The 20507-nt window shown below is 40.8% G+C and overlaps 1 protein-coding gene across 1 annotated transcript in view; it reads right to left on the reverse strand.

Moving 5' to 3' along the window:
- Positions 1-18112, reverse strand: part of DROSHA (drosha ribonuclease III) — a gene marked incomplete at both ends in the record, with an annotated part of 135869 nt that extends 117757 nt beyond the window's left edge. Inside the window, 5 exons of the mRNA XM_080692383.1 lie at positions 1516-1670; positions 4177-4318; positions 5890-6121; positions 12745-12837; positions 17274-18112. Of these exons, the coding sequence (XP_080548509.1) occupies positions 1516-1670; positions 4177-4318; positions 5890-6121; positions 12745-12837; positions 17274-18112 (1461 nt within the window). The remainder of the gene's footprint in view (positions 1-1515; positions 1671-4176; positions 4319-5889; positions 6122-12744; positions 12838-17273) is intronic.
- Between the last annotated feature and the right edge of the window lie 2395 nt (positions 18113-20507).

Here is a 20507-nt window from a genome sequence, read left to right on the forward strand (position 1 = left end):
AAGTCAAATGAATGCATCTTGACAACACTAGCCAAGTTTTTAAAAAACACATTTAGGGAAGAGTTTCTTTTAACAAAGACAGAAATGTTGTGAAATTAGACTGCAGTGATGGTTGTTTAGCCTTATGGATATAAGAAAAAAACAATTCATTGTAAACTTGTATCGTGAAATGTATCATGTGAACTATAACTCAAGAAAGCTGTTTAAAATAAAAATCATGTCCACAATGAATATATAAAAACAAATTTTAAAATGCACTGGCAAGCCGGGCGTGGTGGAGCACGCTTGTAATCCCAGCATTCGGGAGGCTGAGATCGGAGGATTGTGGTTCATGGACAGCCTCAGCTACTTAGTGAGGCCCTCCGCAACTTAGTGAGACCCTGTTTCAAAATAAAGAATAAAATATAGGGAAGAGGGCGTAGCTCGAGGTCAAATGCCCCTGGGTTCTATCCCCAGCCCCGCAAAAAAAAAAAAAAAAAAAGCACTGGCAGCTTCACAAATATCCCTGTCCAATTCCAAGGCACCACAAAGTACATTTTGCCACTCATTCCAAACTACATTAATCCTTTTCAGTAGCTACTGTCTAACAAGCAAGAGAAGAGCATTCTAATTAATAAAGAAGAGGATGACTTTCATTAAAAATATATATATTTTAAATTATAAAACATGAAAATATGTTTCCGTTTTTCTTTTGTGGTACTGAGGATTGAACCCAGGGTTATTCTACCTCTAAGCTACATCTCTAGCCCTATTTTATTTTGAAACAGGGTCTCACTACGTCATGGAGGGCTTCACTAAATTGCTGAGGCTGGCTACAAACCTACGATCATTCTGTCTCAGCCTCCCAAGTACTGATATTAGAGGTGTTCCCCACCACACCAGGCTGCAAGTATATATTTTATTATGCTTAATAGTTTGACATGCATCAAAATACTATTTTTGTATATTTATAAGTGCCATTTCTGTATATTTGTAAGATACCAGTCTTTTCTTCAAATACTATTTTCATTATATGTTATCTCAGTATAAAATAGTAATTGAGAATAAAAGTGGTCCAGCTTTTACATCGTTGGCTCAAATATGCTGAACAAGGAGGACAAACAGAGACTGTGACTGTCACCAACAAAACAAATAAAATTTTGTAGGGCCGTTTTGTTTACTATTTTGCACCCTCCGGGTGAACTGCTTTCAAAAAGATCTACAAGTTCTCTTGTCCTTCTCTAACATTTGTCTCTTCCTCCTACTCCAGGTTTAATGAGGCAGCACGGTTACCCTGCTCCTCGATATGGAATTTACAAACATCGCCAACTATGATTCAAGAAACAGCTGCTCTCCTGCTTATGCTTTGGAGCTCAACTCTGAAACTGAAAAGAAATAAACTTTGAAAAATGACACATAACCCTGAGAGTAAAATTCCATTTCGATACCAGCCAACATGCATCGTCTGAGCCCAGAGCCATAAACGTGATGTGTGGGTTTGCAACCTCCATAGCAAGAGCATAAAAACACGCGCACCTGGCCTGGGTCGTTGTACCAAAGTTCATCGTGAAGTCGGTCCGGATGGGCCTTTTTGCGCTTGATTTCAGCGATGACGTCAAAAACCTCTGAGTCTGAGCTGCTGGAACAGGTGCTGTCCTCATCGGATTCACATTCGGATTCACTGGAGCTCTCTAATAGAGAAAACACAACAGAAGTTGAAGAAGTTAACAAAATGGTTCTGTGGGGACTCCTACATGACCTGAACCTCTAAATGGAAGTTCTGTTGTTTATTCTTCCGGCAAATACTTGAGGGTCTACTCTGCACTAAACTTCTTGCTCAAGGATACTATGGGAAACGATACAATGAGTCTAAGTCATAATCTAGAAAGGAAAACAAAGAGTTTTACAGAGAAAATAACATTGAGTGAACAATGACAGATAAAATGTGACTTTAAATTTTAAGGGATTTTCATACTTAGAAGCTTTATCAATTCAGAAAAGGACGAGGCTACCCTGATCCATCCAGAAAGGTCAGTGACGATTTCATGGGAGGGGCGTGTGATTCAGGCACTGGAGCGGGAGGAAAGGAGGCTGATGAGAGGCATGCAGAAGAATGGGCCTTCCCTGGCTGGGGCAATGGTGAGGAACTGAAGTGTTGCTTAGGCCAGATTAAAGATTGTGAATGTAACACTGAAGATTGTACAGTTTTTCTATAATCGTAACAATATAAAGTTTTAGTCCTTGAAAGTAACTGGATAAAAATAGACAAATATGTTAAGTGAAATAAACCAGTTACCAGAAGGCAAATATTACATGATTCCATTTCTATGAGATCACTGAAGGAGTGAAGATTCATCCCGAGCAGCGATGGCTGCCTGGGCCTGAGGGGAGGGACGTAAGGGTTACAAAAGCAAGCTGAAGCCGGGCATGGTGGCGCACGCTTGTAATCCCCGCACTTGGGAGGCTGAGACAGGAGGATCGCGCAGGTTTGAAGCCAGCCGCACTGGCTTAAGAGATCCTGTTTCCAAATAAAAATATAAAATAGGTCTGGGAGTATAGCCTGGAAGTAGAAGGGCTTCCAGGAATCCCAGTACCACCAAAAAAAAAAAAAAAAAAAAACAAAAGCAAGCTGAAGGGAGGTCCAGAACTTGGCCGCCACTAACGTGAGTGTACTTCAGAATACTGAATTTGACACTTAAAATGGTTATTTTCAAAATGGTAACTTTTATGTCATGTGCATATGATCCCCATTTTAAAAAACACAGATGTTATATTAATCCAGTAAGGAATTAACGTAGCAGCAGCATAATAATGAACCCAGTACTTACCGAGCAGTGCTGCTGTGCGCTGCCCGGGGCAGATGCGACTGCTTCCCCATTTAACAGATGGGGAAGCGAGGCACAGAAAGGCTAAATCGCCTGCCCAAAGTCACCTATGAAGTGGACAGGAATTCCTGCCCAGGCCATGTGGCTTCCATGTTTGTGTTTTTATCACCCTGCGAGACATAATGAGGGTAGGCAGACAGAACAGGCAGAGAAGAGCTCACTGAAATGTCTCATCTGCACAAAGGATTCTGTTCGGAGCTAAAGATGCAGGGCTAACATGTATTTCTAGCCTCAAAGATCGTACCACTGCTTGGAACCGCAGAACTTATGTTTGTTAAAACAGACCACCATATGGGAGACTGAGACAGGAGGATCACATAGGTTCGAAGCCAGCCTCGGCTACTTAGTGAGACTCTGTTTCCAAATAAAGTATAAAATGTCGGGGCCCACTCGGCTGGACCGAGGTGGCACCCAGGCTTGTTGCCAGCGTGGACTCAAGATGGCGCCTGGGCTTGCAGCCAAGTCACGAGGCTCACGAGGCTGGCGGTGCCCTGAGCCTGCGCAGTGAGCCCTATCAGGCGCCTTATGGATGATTAGTGACGCAGCGCCTCGTGCTACCACCTGCCCGCCCAGGAGAAGGTTGAAAATGCGCATGCCCTAGCGGGGAAGCGAGGAGGGTTGGTGGAGTGATGAGGGAGGGGATAGAAGACTGATGTTGTTTTTACCTGAGAGGGCATTGAGAGAGCATTAAAGAGGAAGGAGCTTCATCAACAGAGTCGGCGTTCGTGTGTTTCTTCCCTAGGCTCTGCTGGTCAGAGCCCTAGGGACGCGACAATAAAATAGGCCTGGGAGTATAGCCTGGAGGTAGAAAGCCCCTGGGTTCTACCTCCAATACCACAAAAAGAGAAAAAAAGACCACCATATAAAAAAGCTATAGAACCTGCCCACGTGAGAAGAGAAAAAGCCTTCAAACAGGGGAAACACACTCATTAAAAAGCCTTGTAAACGACATCTCTTACATGTTCTGCTGAATGTAACCAAGGGAAAATAAGGTCAAAAAGAAGGAAGCCAGGCACAGTAAAACACAGCTGAGATGGGAGGATCGCAGGGTTAGAGGCCAGCCTCCACAAATTAATGAGACCCTGTTTCAAAAATAAAACAAAAAGAGCTAGAGGGATAGCTCAGAGGGTAGAATTCCCCTGGGTTCAATCTCTAGTAGCCCCTCGAAATAGAAGGACGTTCTGCTTTGTATTTTGCTGACTGTAACTAAGGAAAATAAAATGAAAAGAAGAAATTTTAACTGAGGACTCTGACTAACAGTTCCCAAAAGGCCAGGGAAGAACAAAGTGTTGGTCTGACGACTTCCACTCACCCAGGTCTTCATCCAGCTTGGTCTTGGGAGGCTCCCAGGGCGGCCGGGCGGCCTTGGCCTTCTCCTGCCTGCTCCCCAGCTCTTCCTCAAACTTGTCATACAAGTCGCGGAGCCGACTTGTTCCAACCACAGTCGAATCTCCCTTTTCAAAATAAAAGGCCAATATGAAGAATGATACATATAAAGACCATAACTAAGATACATAACACCTCGCAAGTAATCAAGGAATTTTTCAGTACTTTCACGATACTGGGTAGCGGCAGCGAGCCACCAATCCCAGTCAGACGCACTCTAACACGCAGTATGTCGCCAGCATTTTTTTAGGTACAGATACTGAATATGTTACATGAGAGAGATAGTCGATACTTTATTATAAAACAGGCTTTAAGTGTGATGATCTTGCCCAGTTTACCCAAATTAGGTAAAACAGGCTAACTTAAGTGCTCTAAGCACAATTAAGGTAGGCTGAGCTAAAATGTAATCTTAGGTAGTTTAGGTGTATTAAATGCATTTTGACTTAGGAATTTTTATAATGGGTTCATTGGGACATAACCACACGATAAGTCAAGGGGTCTCTGAATTTTCACAAAACTGCAAGCAACATAAGCCTGCTTTACCTAATTCTCTGCACTAAATCTAACATCTGTAACTTCTTACGCCCTAAATCGTAGTCAGACATTCCTCCACTCATTCATTTAACAAATGAACATTACTATGTGTCTCCCCTGTGACAAATATGCCCATATTAATGGAATAGAGGCCTACGCCCTACAAGGAAAAGAAAAGAGGTAAAAAAAAAAAGAGTAACAGAAAATAAAATGGAGTAATGTACGGCACCGTGGCCCATGATTGTAATCTCAGTACTTGGGAGGCTCAGACAGGAGGACTGCAGGCTCAAGGACAGTCTCAACAAGTAGTGAGACTCTCATCAACCTAGTGAGACCCTGTTTCCAAATAAAAATAAAATAGGGCTGGGAGTGTAGCTCAGAGATAGAATGCCCCAGGATTCAATCCCCAGTGCCATAAAAAGAAAGAGAAAGAAAGAAAGGAAGGAAGGAAGGAAGAAAAGGGGGTAAACTGAAGGTAGAAAAGCAGTGCGCGCATGGAGGAGGTTGCGGGCCACCATGACAATGGCAACACTGGCAGTGCTCCATGGCCCGTCTCCTTGCGACAGCCCAGTAAAGATGACAACAGCTCCCCTTCCCCCAATTGGCCAACATGCACAGGAGACTTCATAGGGCTGATAATCTTTTGGTAGATTTGTATTTCAAACAGACAAACTCAAATTTTTTTCTTATTTCTCATCTGGGGATAAAAACACATACACTCATATGTGTACTGTAAACTACAAACTAGTTAAGGGGAAGAGTTTATGAAACCACCTACCAGCTCTAGGACTACTGGTGTCACTAAGAGTACAGAGTAGATACTTATTTAACCTACTCTTGGCCTTCAGCTCTTTAAAATAGCTTTTGTCATAATGATTTTCACTAGGGGTGACTTTCCCCCAATGGAAAGTAGCATTATTTGAAGACATTTTTGGTAGTCATAACTGGGGGAGGGGTGCTATTCGCATCTAATGGGCAGGGACCACAGATGTTGTCCACCATCCTCCAACACAGGGCAGGCCCCACAAAGAATTATCTGGCCCCAACTGCCAATAGTTACAAGGTGGGAAATCCTGGTCTACAGCGTCTCTACTTCCGACCTTACCACCTGATCCATGGGGTCACTGGAGTAGTAGTTTTCTGAGTGGGTACATCGAATCCACACAGGTTTAAGGAGTTCTTCTTCTTCTTCCTCGTTTTTGTCGGGCAATGTCTCTTCTGGATCTTTATCCTTGATGGAAGTGTAGTTCTTCTCTTTGCCAGAGCTCTGGCTATCACTCCATCTATCTTTTTCCTCCTCCCAACGAGCTCTCCTCCTCTCCCTGCTTGGGGAACGACTTTAAAGGGGGAAAAAAGATTAGTTATTAAAAATGTTCTTCCATTGGCGCATGTTTCACCTAAATACAAAGGCCATGCCAATCCACCATATTTACTTTCATTAAACCAGTGATTTCCAAACACATGCCTGGTAGCATCAGAACCACCAGTAGTTTACTTGTTTAAAAATACAAACTCCCAGGTCCTACCCTAGACCTACTTACTGATTCACAATCTCTGGGGGTGGGGCCCAAGAATCTGTATTTGTTATAATCTCCCCAGGTGATTCTGGTGTGCCTCCAGCAGGTTCAGGAACAACCGGTACACCGTAACTCCTAAAAGAGAGAGAGATTTGGGAAATATTTGGAAATCTTAATATATGCAGAATTTCAGCAACAAGATTACTAGTTTTAAATCTTCCACATCTTGCTTTGCCAGGAAAATAAAAGTCTCCATAAAATATGGTCTCTACTTGGCCATAAATTTATCTGAGGACTATACTCCAAGGTTTAAAATCCTTAACCATCTCTCTGAAACTTCTGACATGGGTATTACTACTTAGTGACCCAAAACAATGGCCAATTTGGAGCCTTACAAATACTAATATTAACTCCGTTAATAAGAAGGATTAAAAAAAAAAAAAAACATGTTTCCTTCAATTTCTGGGGCTTAAGATTTAATCTATGGATGTACTTGGAGAGAAAAAGACCTATAGAGTAAATTTTAATTTAAGCCCAAAACATTTAGGTAGTACACACAGATCTTTGAGAAACCAGCTAAGGAGAATAACTGTCTTATTAGACTTATTAGTAGCTTCTATAGATCCACTAACAAAGTTACTACTACCCAAGAAAAGTTCATATTCAAATCAAAGTCACAATTTATTCTCATTAACTCTACCACCAACTTAATTTTATAACAAAGAATGTGTGTGTATGTGTGTGTGTGTGTTATGTACACATATGAGCACTTAGGGATTAGAAAAGTCACATATACGGATTACTTAGCATATAACTTTTAAATGCATGTATTACAACATGCATTTTGTTACTAGATAATGAAGTTATTGTCAAATTAAATGTGTGTTGAATATAGAAAATAAAGCATAAGCATGAATTTAAAAACCAAAAATCTGAGATACCACTCAGAGAAAACAATTAGGAAATATTTTGAAAGATATAAAAGATATGAGAATATGAGTATATATATATATATATATATATATATACACACATTTCAACAAAAATATACAATATATAAAAACAATATAAACAAGATATAAACAATAAAAAACATACAATATATAATAAACTATATATATATACACATATAATACACATGTTCTAACAGCAACAAAAAGCTTCTGCCGCCTGCACTTCTTATTCAACAGTAAATCAGGAATCCCTATTTCAATATATCTGTGTCTGAACTGTTTTCAATATAAACACATTACTCATATCTGTGTATATAGATGCACACCACAATTTAACAAGTCTAATGACAATCACTTTTCACCACTACAAACTATATTATCAGGAACAGACTTGTTCTTTGCACACCTGTCAGATTCTTTCTGAAAATGTGTACTTTTTTTCAAGGCCCCTCTCCAGATGGGCAGTACCAGTTTAGATTATCACTAAAAAAAACCATATGCAAGTTCCCATTTCCATATATCCTATCAATATGATTCTTTATAATCTCTGTCATTCTTATAAAAAAAAAGTCTAATTTGCAACCTTTTATCACAGGTGAAATAAACACATTTCATGTCACTTCTTTTGTGAACATCTTGGTCATATGCTACTGAGGTTGGGCAGAGGACTTGGGTACAGAAAAATTTCATTAGCCATTTGCATTGCCTTCTGTGAGGTGGGGGAGGTAAATGGGAAGAAGAGAGACTGGTGAGCACCAGGAAATCACCACAAGCCCACAAGGTAAGAATTCAAATTAAGGATCGAAACTGCAAAAGTCACTGGTTCCCCAAAACCCAATTTGGGCCAATCATATTAGGGCAGATAGAAACCCTCAGTAAACCGGGAGTGGTGGCACACATCTGTAACCCCAGTACTTGAGAGGCTGGGAAACAGAAGGATCATAGGTTTTCAGCCAACCTCGGCTACTTAATGAGGTGCTCCACAACTTAGCGAGACCCTATTCAAGATAAAAACTAAAATAAAATAGGGTTGTGGGTGTAGCTCAGAGATAGAATGCCCCTGGGTTCAATCCCCAGCACTACACACACACACACACACACACACACACACACACACACACACACACACACAGCTAAAACAGAAACCCTCAGTAAGGTATGAAAGCCTTTATATGATTTATATGAAAGCTCTCAAGAGCTTAGAAGGTCACTCTAGGACTGCCTCCTTTGGAGGGAGGGGGGCTACTTTGTCTTCTATCTTTCCCTAACTTAAATTTTCATAGTTTTTTTTTTTTTTTTTTTTTTGGTGGTACTGGGGTTCCTGGAAACCCTTCTACTTCCAGGTTACACTCCCAGACCTATTTTTATATTTTTTTAATTTGGAAACAGGGTCTCTAAAGCCAGCGGGGCTGGCTCTGAACCAGTGTGATCCTCCTGTCTCCGCCTCCCAAGTGCGGGGATTATAAGCGTGCGCCACCGCGCCCAGCAAATTTTCATATTTCTATACTCTTCATTAGCCTTGGACTTCATTTGTTGAAATCTACTGAACAAAAAGCCTGTAAGAGGAGACACCTGCATTTCAGACATGCTGCATTTGCTAAGAAAGATGAAAGGGTAGGTGAGGGGGGAAAAAAAACACAAATTTTTCTTCTGGTGTTCTTACAGGCTCACATCAGGCATTTGGACCCACGTGGCTTACAGTTCGACTTGGCCTGCGCTGAGCCAGCAAGGCACAGCAGCTGGGGTACACACATGCTTAAGAGAAGAAAACCAAAAAGGCGGCGCTGCTTGCCATAGCCATACTGTGGCAGCTGACATTAAGATCTGGCCTGGCTAAAAGCTTGAAGATAACACTGGAACCTAATTCTGTGGTACTGGGGCATCAGACCACCTGTATGTGGAGGGCAAGCCCAGGCACTGATGCCACAGCGGTGAGAGGAGACACCAGCGCCCGGAGCTGAAGCAAGCACACAACCAGGCAGTCCACACACAGTCCCATGAGAAAAACAAGGGGTTTCCTCAAGTGCAGGTCAAAAAGCCATTTCTAGAGCTGGGCATGGTGGTGCACACTCGGGAGGCTTCAAGAGGAGGATCACAGCTTTGAAGTTCCAAAAATGAAAAAGAAAAGCCATTTCTAACAGCTAATTTACATATAAATAGATGGCTGCAGCAGCAAGTTTTGAAAGCTTAGGGAGGTCATCGGAACAAAGGAAAACCAGATGTTTGGTTCACCTGGACTCTTAAAAATTTCTGGCCACAGGAGGGCGGGGTTAAACTTCTACCTCACAGGGTGTGACCAGAAAAAGAACAAGGGAGGCCAGGCTTGGTGGCCACGCTTGTAATCCCCGCGCTTGGGAGGCAGAGACAGGAGGATCGCGCAGGTTCGAAGCCAGCCGCGCGCGCTGGCTTAGGAGACCCTGTTTCCAAATAAAAGTAAAAATAGGTCTGGGAGTGTAGCACAGAGGGAGAAGGGCTTCCAGGAACCCCAGTACCACCAAAAAAAAAAAAAAAAGAAAAGAAAAAAAAAAAAGAAAGAGAACAAGGAAAAGCTATCACCCCAAACTTAATGTGCAGGAGAAGGGAGGTGTCTGCTTCAAAGCCGCCACACTGGGCCCGCCTACATGCTGGCTCTGGGAAGGGCAAACTACCGACTGGAAACATCTCAACAGCAAACAGGCCTCTGCTGCTCCTGGTCAAACTCAAACTGGATTTCTGCTCTGGGTAATGTTTAAATGTTTCTTGTGAAGGCCTGTAAAATAACTCTACTTACGAATGCGCTATGTTCTCTTGTACTCTAAATGCCCATTCTAGGATTCTAAAGCTCTATACTCTAACCCGTCTCTGGAAAGAAGAAAAAGGCAAGAGTTTGATTATACAAGCCCTACACAACTTTACAGCAAGACAGCTTTTTTTTTTTTTTTTTACTACAGGAACTATGGCAGTTTCATTTTCTGAGCTTGGAGATTTTACAAATGCACTTGGGTTTGTGCACATATATTCTGTGTTCTGATTTATTTTTGTTTTGTCTAACTAGAGGCTTTCTGGGGTCTGTTTTATTCTCCCCTGCTATTTTACTCAGCAGCTATTCAAGAATTAATTCTACTCTCTTGCTCCTTACCAGCTCCGCGCAGTTAAAGAGGTCACTGCGCCGTTTCCCTAACAGCAGTTAAGGTCACTTAACTGCTTAATCAGAGGGAGAACAGGAGGCAGGACAGAGGACCTGGGAAGAGGAGGAATTGAAGCAGCCATCTGTATTGCCTTCTGTGGGGTTGGGGGAGGCAAACAGGAAGAAAAGAGACTGGTAGTCACCAGGAAATCACTCCTAGCCCACAGAATTCAAATTAAAGATCAAAATTGTACAAAAGCCATTGGTTCCCCAAAACCCAATTCTGACCAAATATAAAAGGGCAGGTAAAAACTCTCAGTAAGGTTTAAAAGCCCACTTCCCAAGAGCTTCACAGTTACTCCTTCCAGCACCACCCCCTTGTGGAGAAGGCTCCTTTTTCTTCTATCTTTCCCTAACTTAAAATAAACCTCATATTTCTAAACCCTTCACTAATCATTGGACTTTATTTGCCGAAATCCACTGGACAAGAACCCTATAAGAGGAGACACCCCCGTTTCACTGTGCTAATATTTTAAATTAGAACTGCAGTCTTTCTCTGAAGAGCTGGTAAGTATCCATCTTCTGTCATATGTATGGCAGCCTTTTCCAGCTTTATGTTTTCCTTTTAATATTGCTTATTTATGGCTACATATTTTGTTGTTTTTGTAGAGCTCAGGGGATTTCTACCCCCAGATCTACCAATTGTTTTTTTTTTTTTTTTTTGAAATGGGTCTCTCTAGATAGTAGAGGTTCTTCCTATGTTGCTGAGGCAAACCTGCAATCCTTCTGTCTTAGCCTCCCAAGTACTGGGATTAATGGCGTGCACCACCACATCTAGCTATATACAACTTTCACGAAGTCAGATATAAAGCTCTTTTGTTTTATGTGTCTTGCCTTCATGTTTTGCTTGAAAATCCTTTTCCATTCCAGCTCTAAATAAGTATTTTATATTTTCTTAGTTACTTTCACTATAAGTTTTTACTCTGCCTATGATGTAAGATAGAAGTCTACTTTCATTTGTTTCTTCCAATGGGCTTACAAATTTCCAGTTTCTCTTGACTTGAAAAGGCAACTTTATTATTACACCTTAGATATAACTTTATGTACTACTTATTAGATATGTTTTACACATACCTGAATATTGCTCAGTGGTTTTTATTGATGTATTCCTATTCATATCAAGCTTTTAAATTATGTATTTCCTGAACATTTAATACTGCTAGAGTAAGTGTCTGCATTACTGTTCTGCTTCATTATCTTCTGCTGTAACTATCTTCTGTATTTTTATCTTTTTAATAAACTCCTTTAAATCTTCAAAAAAATAAATAAATAAACCTTGGGAGGCTGAGACAGGAGGATTACAGGTTTGCAGCCAGCCTCTGCTATTTAGTGAGGCCCTCTGCAACTTAGTAAAACCCTATTTCAAAATGAAGAAAAAAAAATAGGGCTGGGGGTGCAGCTTGGAGGTTGAATGCCCTTGGGTTCAACTCCCAGTTCTGAAAAAAAGTCCTTATTTCATTTTATAATTTACTTTCCATTCCTCTGATACCTAATATATACATTTCTTTTGATTTGCTATTTTTTACATTGTATGATTTTCCAAAGAACCAAGCCTTGCATTGTTTACAGAGTTATTGTTCTATTTGAATTTCATTAGTTTATATTAAAATCATGTTTTCTGCTTTTCTTATACTCCACCAATTTCTAAAGCCAAGCACTCAGTTAATAATTATCTATAATAACCATTTATTTGGCACTTACTTTAGGCCCAGTTCTAAGTGTTTAATATGTATTATCTCAGTGACCCTTCACAACTCAGGGTAAACTTAACTGTTCTTATTTTATAGATAAAGACATTGAGTGTAGAAAAAATGGATAACTTTGACCAATAACAAACTTGAGAACTAATAATTGACCCCAAATATGTCAGGTTCCGGGATGCCCTTCTTAATTATCATTATCTAAGATCACATTTTATTTCTGAATATAGAACTGATTACAAACCTGTTACATTTTGGGTTACAGCAATCTTGACGTCACTTTTCTAGAGAAAATATGACTACTGTTTTGCTCTTTTTACCCCAAAAGAAACATTTAAATGTCTAAGGCTTTAAAAAAGTACCTTGAGGTACGAATGTAGTTTTATAGCATTATAATCAGATAAAGAGCCTGTGTAATTTCTAGTTCAGGGAAATTTATCAAGATTTTCCTTGAGCATAACCAATACACCTGGGAAGTAAACTTAAGTGCCGGGCTGCTTTAACTTTTCACAGGTCACCGTGGCCAAACTCGGAGCCATTTTGAAGACTTGGTTGGCACAAGCACAAAATCGGAATTCAAAGCGATCATCCTACTACTTCTTTCGCTGTCGACGCCTTGCTTACCTTCCAGATCTCTTACACTCCTTTTTGTAGGACCTCTCCAGAGATGGCGATCTTCGGGTGTCCCGGTGCCTGTGTCTCTCCCGTTCCCGCTCTCTTAAAGGAATTAATACACAGAGCTGTTTTCAACAGAAAAACTCAAAAACACCATCTCTTTGCTGAATTTATTGTCTAAATAAATGGACCACATCTAAGAATTTTTTAGGCACTATTCGCTAAGGGATATTTTTGTTGTTCCTTAATTTATTAGAGGACACAGGAGCTTTTCTCTTTACAGAAGTTAACTAACCTTAAAAGTTACTGCCTTCTTTACAGAAAGAAGTCATACTTAAGGCTAAGCAATAAAAGAAATTGTATTATACTCTTCTCTCAAGACTTTCCAATTAGTCAATCCTTGGTTGTTTAAAACTCCTACAGTGAAAATTTTAAAGGACTCTCCTGCCTACTGAAAATTTTACAGGACTCTCCTCACCCATCAAATAGACACAGAATAAAACCTTTATAGAGAAGATTAGGACAAGGTTCTAAAATGAAAGCTCAGAACACTTATGAATTATGGGCCTAAATTCTAGTTCCAGCTATACTAACCTGCCAGGAGACCACGACTAAGTCATGTTAGTGCTGTATCTGGGGAAAAAACTCTAAATGAAGACACTGTGTTTTCTCAATACAAAAAGAAAATGAAGGATTTGGAGGGAAAAAAACTGCCCAAAGTAAAACTGGAATAAAATAACATCTGAGTCTATTTAACAAGCACAGTAAAGATCTGGAACAAAAATCCAAATGCCTATGTTCTTGAATCAGAAAAAATCTAAGGGAAGTAATTAGCCAATCTTGGAAGAAAAAAAAAAATGCTATGCTGGCTAAATATCCCTTACCCAATATGCTGGGACTAGAAGTATTTCAGATTTTAGCATTTCAAGAATTTTGGAATATCTACATTAACTTTACTAGCTGGGTATTCCTAATTTGAAAATCCAAACTCTGAAATGCTCTAAAAATCTGAAAAATTTTGAGCATCATGTAAGCACTCAAAATGTTTTGGATTTTAAAGCATTTTGGATTTGAATTTTCTGATTTGGAATCAGCAAAAAGAATATAAAATGTCTGCACTCAAAAATATCCATCAACCTTTGCCAAATTAAAAAAAGTTAGTACACTGAAATCAAAACTTATAAAACTAATAGAGACCAGTGACTGCTTAGAAACTAGGGAAATTTTATTTTTTTCACTTAAAGATTCCCTGTTCTTGAGAAAAATTATTTTGAACAATATGTTTTTGAGATATACATAACTTTCAGATAAACATTAGCTATCCAATAAAACAAATAGAGCTTAGGATTCTACATTCTTCATCTGAAATGTTTCTAAAAATATGGTTTATATTCAGTTAATAAATCTCAATTGTGAAAATTAATGATGCCACAAATCAAAGTTACCGTGTAATTTATAATGACATGGCTGTTGAAAAGGATAATTGCTTTCATTTCCAAATAAAATCTGTAAGTAGAGAATATCCCTTGAGTTTTGTTTGCTTTTAACATTTAGCCAATAGAACTTTGCATTTAAGAATAACACATCAGATGACAGCTGCTACCTCTGAGTGGGTAGGAAATGAAAAGACAATCTGAACATAAGTCACACTAGTAATACTCTGAGCTTATTCAAAGTAAAAATAACCCTATTGTTGTGCTAATTTGCCCAAGATTCTTCCTTGTTGTGAGCAATAAGATATTTCTCAGGTACTGATCTGGTAGCTTTCTGATGGCAACATGTCTACTGTCACCAGAGTGCAATGGGAACTACTGTATGATAGCTCTACTCAGACAGAGGAACAAAGCCCACTGCACACTTCCCTACCACACTGCAGAACCATGAGCCGAGTTTCTCTTTCCATGCCTAAGAAGAACCCCTGGCCTTTTGTGGTTACAAATATATATATACCTACTTCTTTACAAGCCTTTTCTAGAAAGTTTCCCCTAAAATAACCTTGCAGTTGTTATTAAACTATATTTAGATGAGGGGGGAAAAAAAGAATTTATAAAAGGATAGAATTACTTACACCAAAAAGCAAGTGGAGGAGCCAGAGGACAGACTATATGAAATTTGCATGAACTTAAAACAATCCAATGTACACGTTTAGGAAGCTTCAGTTTTTCCCAATATAATTCAGAGCTTATAATTAAGACCTCCCATCCCCCAGGTTTGCTTTACAGAAACATTCTGTATAAGACAAATAACTGATATTCCACCTAATATCCCAAAGGGAGCCAATTATAATATGACCATGCCACCAAGGCAGCTCCAGGGCAAATGCACTAAGCCCATTATAAAACAAATCCAATATAATTACAGACCATTTGAGAAAGATGGGGCACCTTCACAGTAAAGGAGTGTGGCTCAGGGTAGAGATCAGAGGGAGTTCCTGTGGCACTTGATTGCACTTACTGGTAGAGACCCTCAGTTTATGGCACATTTGAGTTTCTTCACACACTTAACTGGAAGTCCAAGCCTCACTGGAAGAATTATGGATCTATAGCACAGCCCTGCAACTCCTTTAATTATAGAATTTCAAAATACAGGGAGAAATGCTATGCAGAATGTTTACAGGAAAATGTTTCCCCAGGGACAAGGTTATTAACAATCACCTTAATGCCTAAAGAAAACTATTTTACAAACTTTCCCGTTTAGATTTTTACAATAAAACCGCAAAATAAAGTTTTTGAAGGCCTCTGCCCGCTATAACCCCAGAAAATAATGAAGAACAAACCTGACCAGAAACAGTGGTTCATGCTAAAAAGGATTTTTAAAAATCTATCAACTCTTACTTGGCCCTGGGCAGCCAGAGCCCAGAGAGTCTTCTCTATAGGAATCCTGCTCCCTTTCTGCCCTCCACTGGCCACCAGGGAGCAGCACAGCACATTTCCCTTCCCTGCCAGCTTCAGGGCACATTGACCTTACCCTTTACTGACAAAATATTCCATCAGAATCAAATCCATAGATCCATGTGTAAAACATGAGAACCAAGATGTGAACAGATTCCCGTAATGAGCTGTGAGTCGACAACAGGAACCAAGACCAGCTTCTACCAACCCACATAAAGAAATGGACTGGGGAGCTCAAGTAGAGCCCAAAATACAATAAAGAAAGGAAGAGAAGTCCTGTTATTAGCTTGACAACTGAAGATCTCAAATCATCATGGACACAGAGCTCAATAAAGACCCAAATAAATACTAGTACAATTGTCAGGGCTCCTTTTACTTTTCCATATAAACTAGTGGTTCTTAGCTTTCTATGTAACAAACTCACACCCAACTCGTTGTAAATCTGCCACAAGCTTCTAATAGAAATACGTACATAATCATAAAACCTTGCATATGACTTTCTAGTAGCCTGTCTAAAAATTCCAGCTTTATGAATGTCTGCCTGAAATATTCTCTTGTATTTACACAAGTTAGGTTTTTGAGCTGGGCATGGTGGTGCACGCTTGTAATTCCAGTACTTTGGAGGCTGAGACAGAAGGATCACAGGTTCGCAGCCAGCCTCAACCACTTAGTAATGCCTTCTGCAACTTATTGAAACCATGTTTCAAAATAAAAAATAAAATAGGGGCAAGGGTGTAGCTCAGAGATAGAATACCTCATGGGTTAAGTCCCCAGCATCAAAAATAAGAAAGAAATTTGGTGTTTTTTTTTTAAAAAAAAAAAACATAAGTGAAGAATGGAACAATATTTTTTAAACACATCTTTTTTCAAGATGAATACATCTCAGTGCAAAGTCGGGCTAAAAGATATTCTGACAACTATAACTATGATAACATGTAACTAAACTTCATTTTATAAAGAAACAAAGCAAAAAGACAATAAGGTATGATAAACTTCTTACCCTAAAAATCAGAAAACTCTGCTTGTGAACTAGTTGGATTCTTACAACATGCATGTCACCAATTTCAAAAGAACTCAAATGTAACTTGATATGATGATCACAGTGAACATAATTAAATCTCTGGTAACACAAAAAACAATATAAGATCATCATGTCATAGGATCATCATTGAAATGTCAACTGTATTATGCAGAGAAGGCTTATATTTATTGATATGAATATATAATGGTGACTTTGCAATGTTTTTCAAAAGCATTGTGTGTGTGTGTAACTGGGAATTAAACCCAGGGGCATTCTACCTCTGAGCTACATCCCAGCCCTATTTTTTACTCTTTATTTAGAAATAAGAGTCTCACTAAATTGCAGAGGGCCTAAGTAAGCTGAAGCTGGCCACAAACCTGTGCAATCCTCCTGTCTCAGCCTCCCAAGTACTGGGATTACAAGAGTGTGCCACCATGCCCGGCCTCAAAAGCGGTTTTTTAAACACCAATTTGTCAATTGTCTCCTAAAAAAAAAAAAAAAAAAAACTAAAACGTGCTTTCTTTCCTTTTATGAATCAAAACCATTTTGTTTGGCTTGCAGATAAACAGAAATATAGACTGTCAGGGACTCTGCAGTTTAACAAAGAATGCTACACGCGGCTCTACCTGCCCCGCTCGTAGCTGCGGTGCCGGGATGGGGACCTTCCTCTGTCATAATCTGACCGGTAGCGGCTGTCAGGTCTCCTTCTGTCAGGGCTGCGGCCTCGCTCCCGCCGATCCAAAGAGCGATCCAAGGACCGATGCCTCTCGCCTCGCCCATGACTGTGATCTCGGTGCCTGTGATCATCATAGTGCTTGAGCCTTTCTGGGGACCTTCTCTCACTGGGAGCCTTTGGGAGTGGGTATGGAGGCAGATGTCTAAAATGAGGGCTAGTGCTGTTATTAGCACTGGGCGGGAAAGAACTGGGATTGTTCTGGAAATTATTAAAATTGGGAGGTGGGAAATTGTGGTGTGAGTATCCCGGAGGGTACTGATAATTAACCTGCTGTGGCATGACGGGCGGGGGTGGGGGGTGGGGCATGGAAGGAGGGGGCATCATGTAGGGGAAAGTGCCTTGTCCAGGAGGCGCGCCGGGGACTGGGGAGTTACTAGGACAGGGCATCGGAGGGGGCACGGGTGGGAAACAAGGAGGCACGGGGAAGGGGTGCCTCATCTGGTGGTTGGGGAAAGGGGGTCTGACTGGGCAAGGGGGAAGAGGGCCTTGCGCTGATGGAGGCATGGGTGGAGGGAAAGGTACAAAGTCCGGTCGTGGAGGCAAGAAATTGGGGGCTGGAGAGTTCGAGAACGTGGTAGAAGGGGCACTTGGAGGTTCATATTGATATTGCACAGGAGGCTGCTGCGGGTGGAGCAGCCGCAGATTTTGGGGCCTGAAGGCTGGTGCTGAGGGTCTGGCTCCATGTCCTCCTCGTCCTCGGGGACACCCTCGTCCTGGGTGGAACGACATTCTATGACTTTGTTGGGAAAAAAGAAAAAGAAAGAGTTAAAAACAACAATATTATGTAAACAGAGTTTCCTAAATGCCTGACCATCCTAATGAACACCTAGCAGAACCCTTCGCCAGACCACTGGAATATTCCACCCATCTAATACTGAGTTGTCTCTAGTAACTGAAAACTCTTTATGGCCAATAAATTCCTCTTTCCCTGTCTTAAACACTGAGCCCACTATGGTGGTCAATGCCTGGACCTTGTCATTGCTTAAAGCCGTTCCATCTCCAAAGTGACAACTTCAACATCCCACTGCTCAACCATCTGCTATCATGTCCTTGCTCAGATTCCCCTCTCATCTTGACCTCACGAACACTGCTGCCCCATCCACATACTCGGTTCTACATCTGCCCCAGCATCTTCCTGCCTCCCCACTCAACGTAGACTTCACAGCCAAGCATCTCAATAACTCATCAGCCTACACTCTGACCTGACCCACTCTACTTCAATCATCAACACCTGGCAATACTCCAGCCTTAGAATGACGCAATAACTCATATTCTATAGACCTACCAGAAAGCAGTACTGTCAAAAAATACTCAACTGGGCAGACTGTGCCCATATAAATTCAATCACAGGTTTTGCCACATCGCCAGCAAAGCTTCAGCAACCAGTTAACTCAAATGTTCACCATAGCTTCCACAAACTTTCTAAGAGCATGCTTCCTGACATTCAGTTCCCTCTTCACAGTCGTCTGCCAAACAGAACTACTAAGACCATCAGAAGAGACTCCATCTTGTTCTACCAGGTCTCCCAATTCCCTTCTCCTAACAAAGCCTATCTCACCAACTACACTGGATTCTGTTCCGAAATATCTACTTGGGATTACCACCCATCCTCTGCAACCTTCTACCTCTGCCTGCTACCTTCATATCAGCATGTGAAAATGCTCAGGTCTCCTCCAACATAAAGCACTTACTTCCCTTGGCCTCCAGCTTTCCCTCCCCTTTATCCTCTTCACAACCAAACAACCTGAAAAAGTTGCCATGGACCCAACTTTTGTGCCCCCCTTCCAAAATTCATATGTTGAACTCTTAATCCCCAATGTGATGCCACATGAAGGTGGGGACCCTGGGAGGTAATTAGAATTATAGAAGGTCATAAGGGTGTTATCATAATGGTATTAGTTCCCATATAGAAAGATGGAGAGATGCGAGAACCCTCTCTGTCAGATAAGAATACAGTAAAGGAACGGGGCCATGGTAGTGCAAGCTTGTAATCCCAGCATTCGGGAGGTGGAAACCAGAGGATCGTGGTTCATGGACAGCCTCAGCTACTTAACCAGGCCCTTTGCAACTCAGTGAGACCCTGTTTCAAAAATAAAAAGACTAAAAAATCAGGCTAGGGGTGTAGCTCGAAGGTAGAATGCCCCTGGGTTCCATCCCTGGTATTGCAAAATAAAATAAAAAGAATATAGTAAAGGCAGCAACCTACAAGCCAGGTAAAGGGTACTCACCAAAGAACCCAATATGTTGACATCCTGAGCTCAACTTTTAGACCCCAGAACTGTGAGAATTTTTTTTCGTAGGCCACCCTATCTATGGTGTTTGGTAATGGTAGCCCAAACTAAGATAAAGTATAATCATCCTTTGGTATTCAAGGATGATTGATGCCAGGACCCTCATCTTCACAGACACCAAAATCCAAGGCTGCTCAGTTCCCTTACATAAAAAGGTATATTTGCACATAACCTATGCACATTCTGCCTTATACTTTAAATCACCTTTAGGGCTAGGGCTATACCCCGGTGGTAGAACATATGAAACCTTGGTTCACTTCCCAACACACACAAAAATAATGTTCAAACAACATATATAGTTGTTTTACCATATTGTTTAAGAAAAAATGACAAGGAAAAAACGTCTGTGTTGCATACAGACACAAGCATTACAGGCCTACCCACACAGTTCACGAACAAGAGTTAATGTTCAAAGAAGTACTAGAGAGAGAGACTGCGAATCTGTGAGACAGTACCTAGCAGGTACGAATTTTGAAGTACTGAATTTAGTACAGGGCTCAGCATATGGCAAATTAGTTTTACTTTTAGGAACTTTCTGACATTTCCACCCCAAGTATTTTCAAACTGTGGTTGGTTGAATTGTGAACGCAAAAGATATAAACACTTTCGACACATTCTAAGCTTCGACTTCTACCATCCCTTCAGTAAGTAAAAAAGACCAGTGCCCACCTTGTCTTGAAAATCAATAATCATTTCAGTCACCTTACTCGAGGGCTGGGCAGCATCCTGTCCAGTGACCCCCATACTCGTGGAGTTTCCCTTCTCTTTCTGATACAAATCCTGTGCTGAATCCTTCCTACCTCTCCAGCTGTTCCTCCTAGCAGTGTCCTAAC

This window comes from Muscardinus avellanarius (assembly GCF_963383645.1).
Source record: "Muscardinus avellanarius genome assembly, chromosome: 1".
In the NCBI taxonomy this organism is placed as follows: Eukaryota; Metazoa; Chordata; class Mammalia; order Rodentia; family Gliridae; genus Muscardinus; species Muscardinus avellanarius.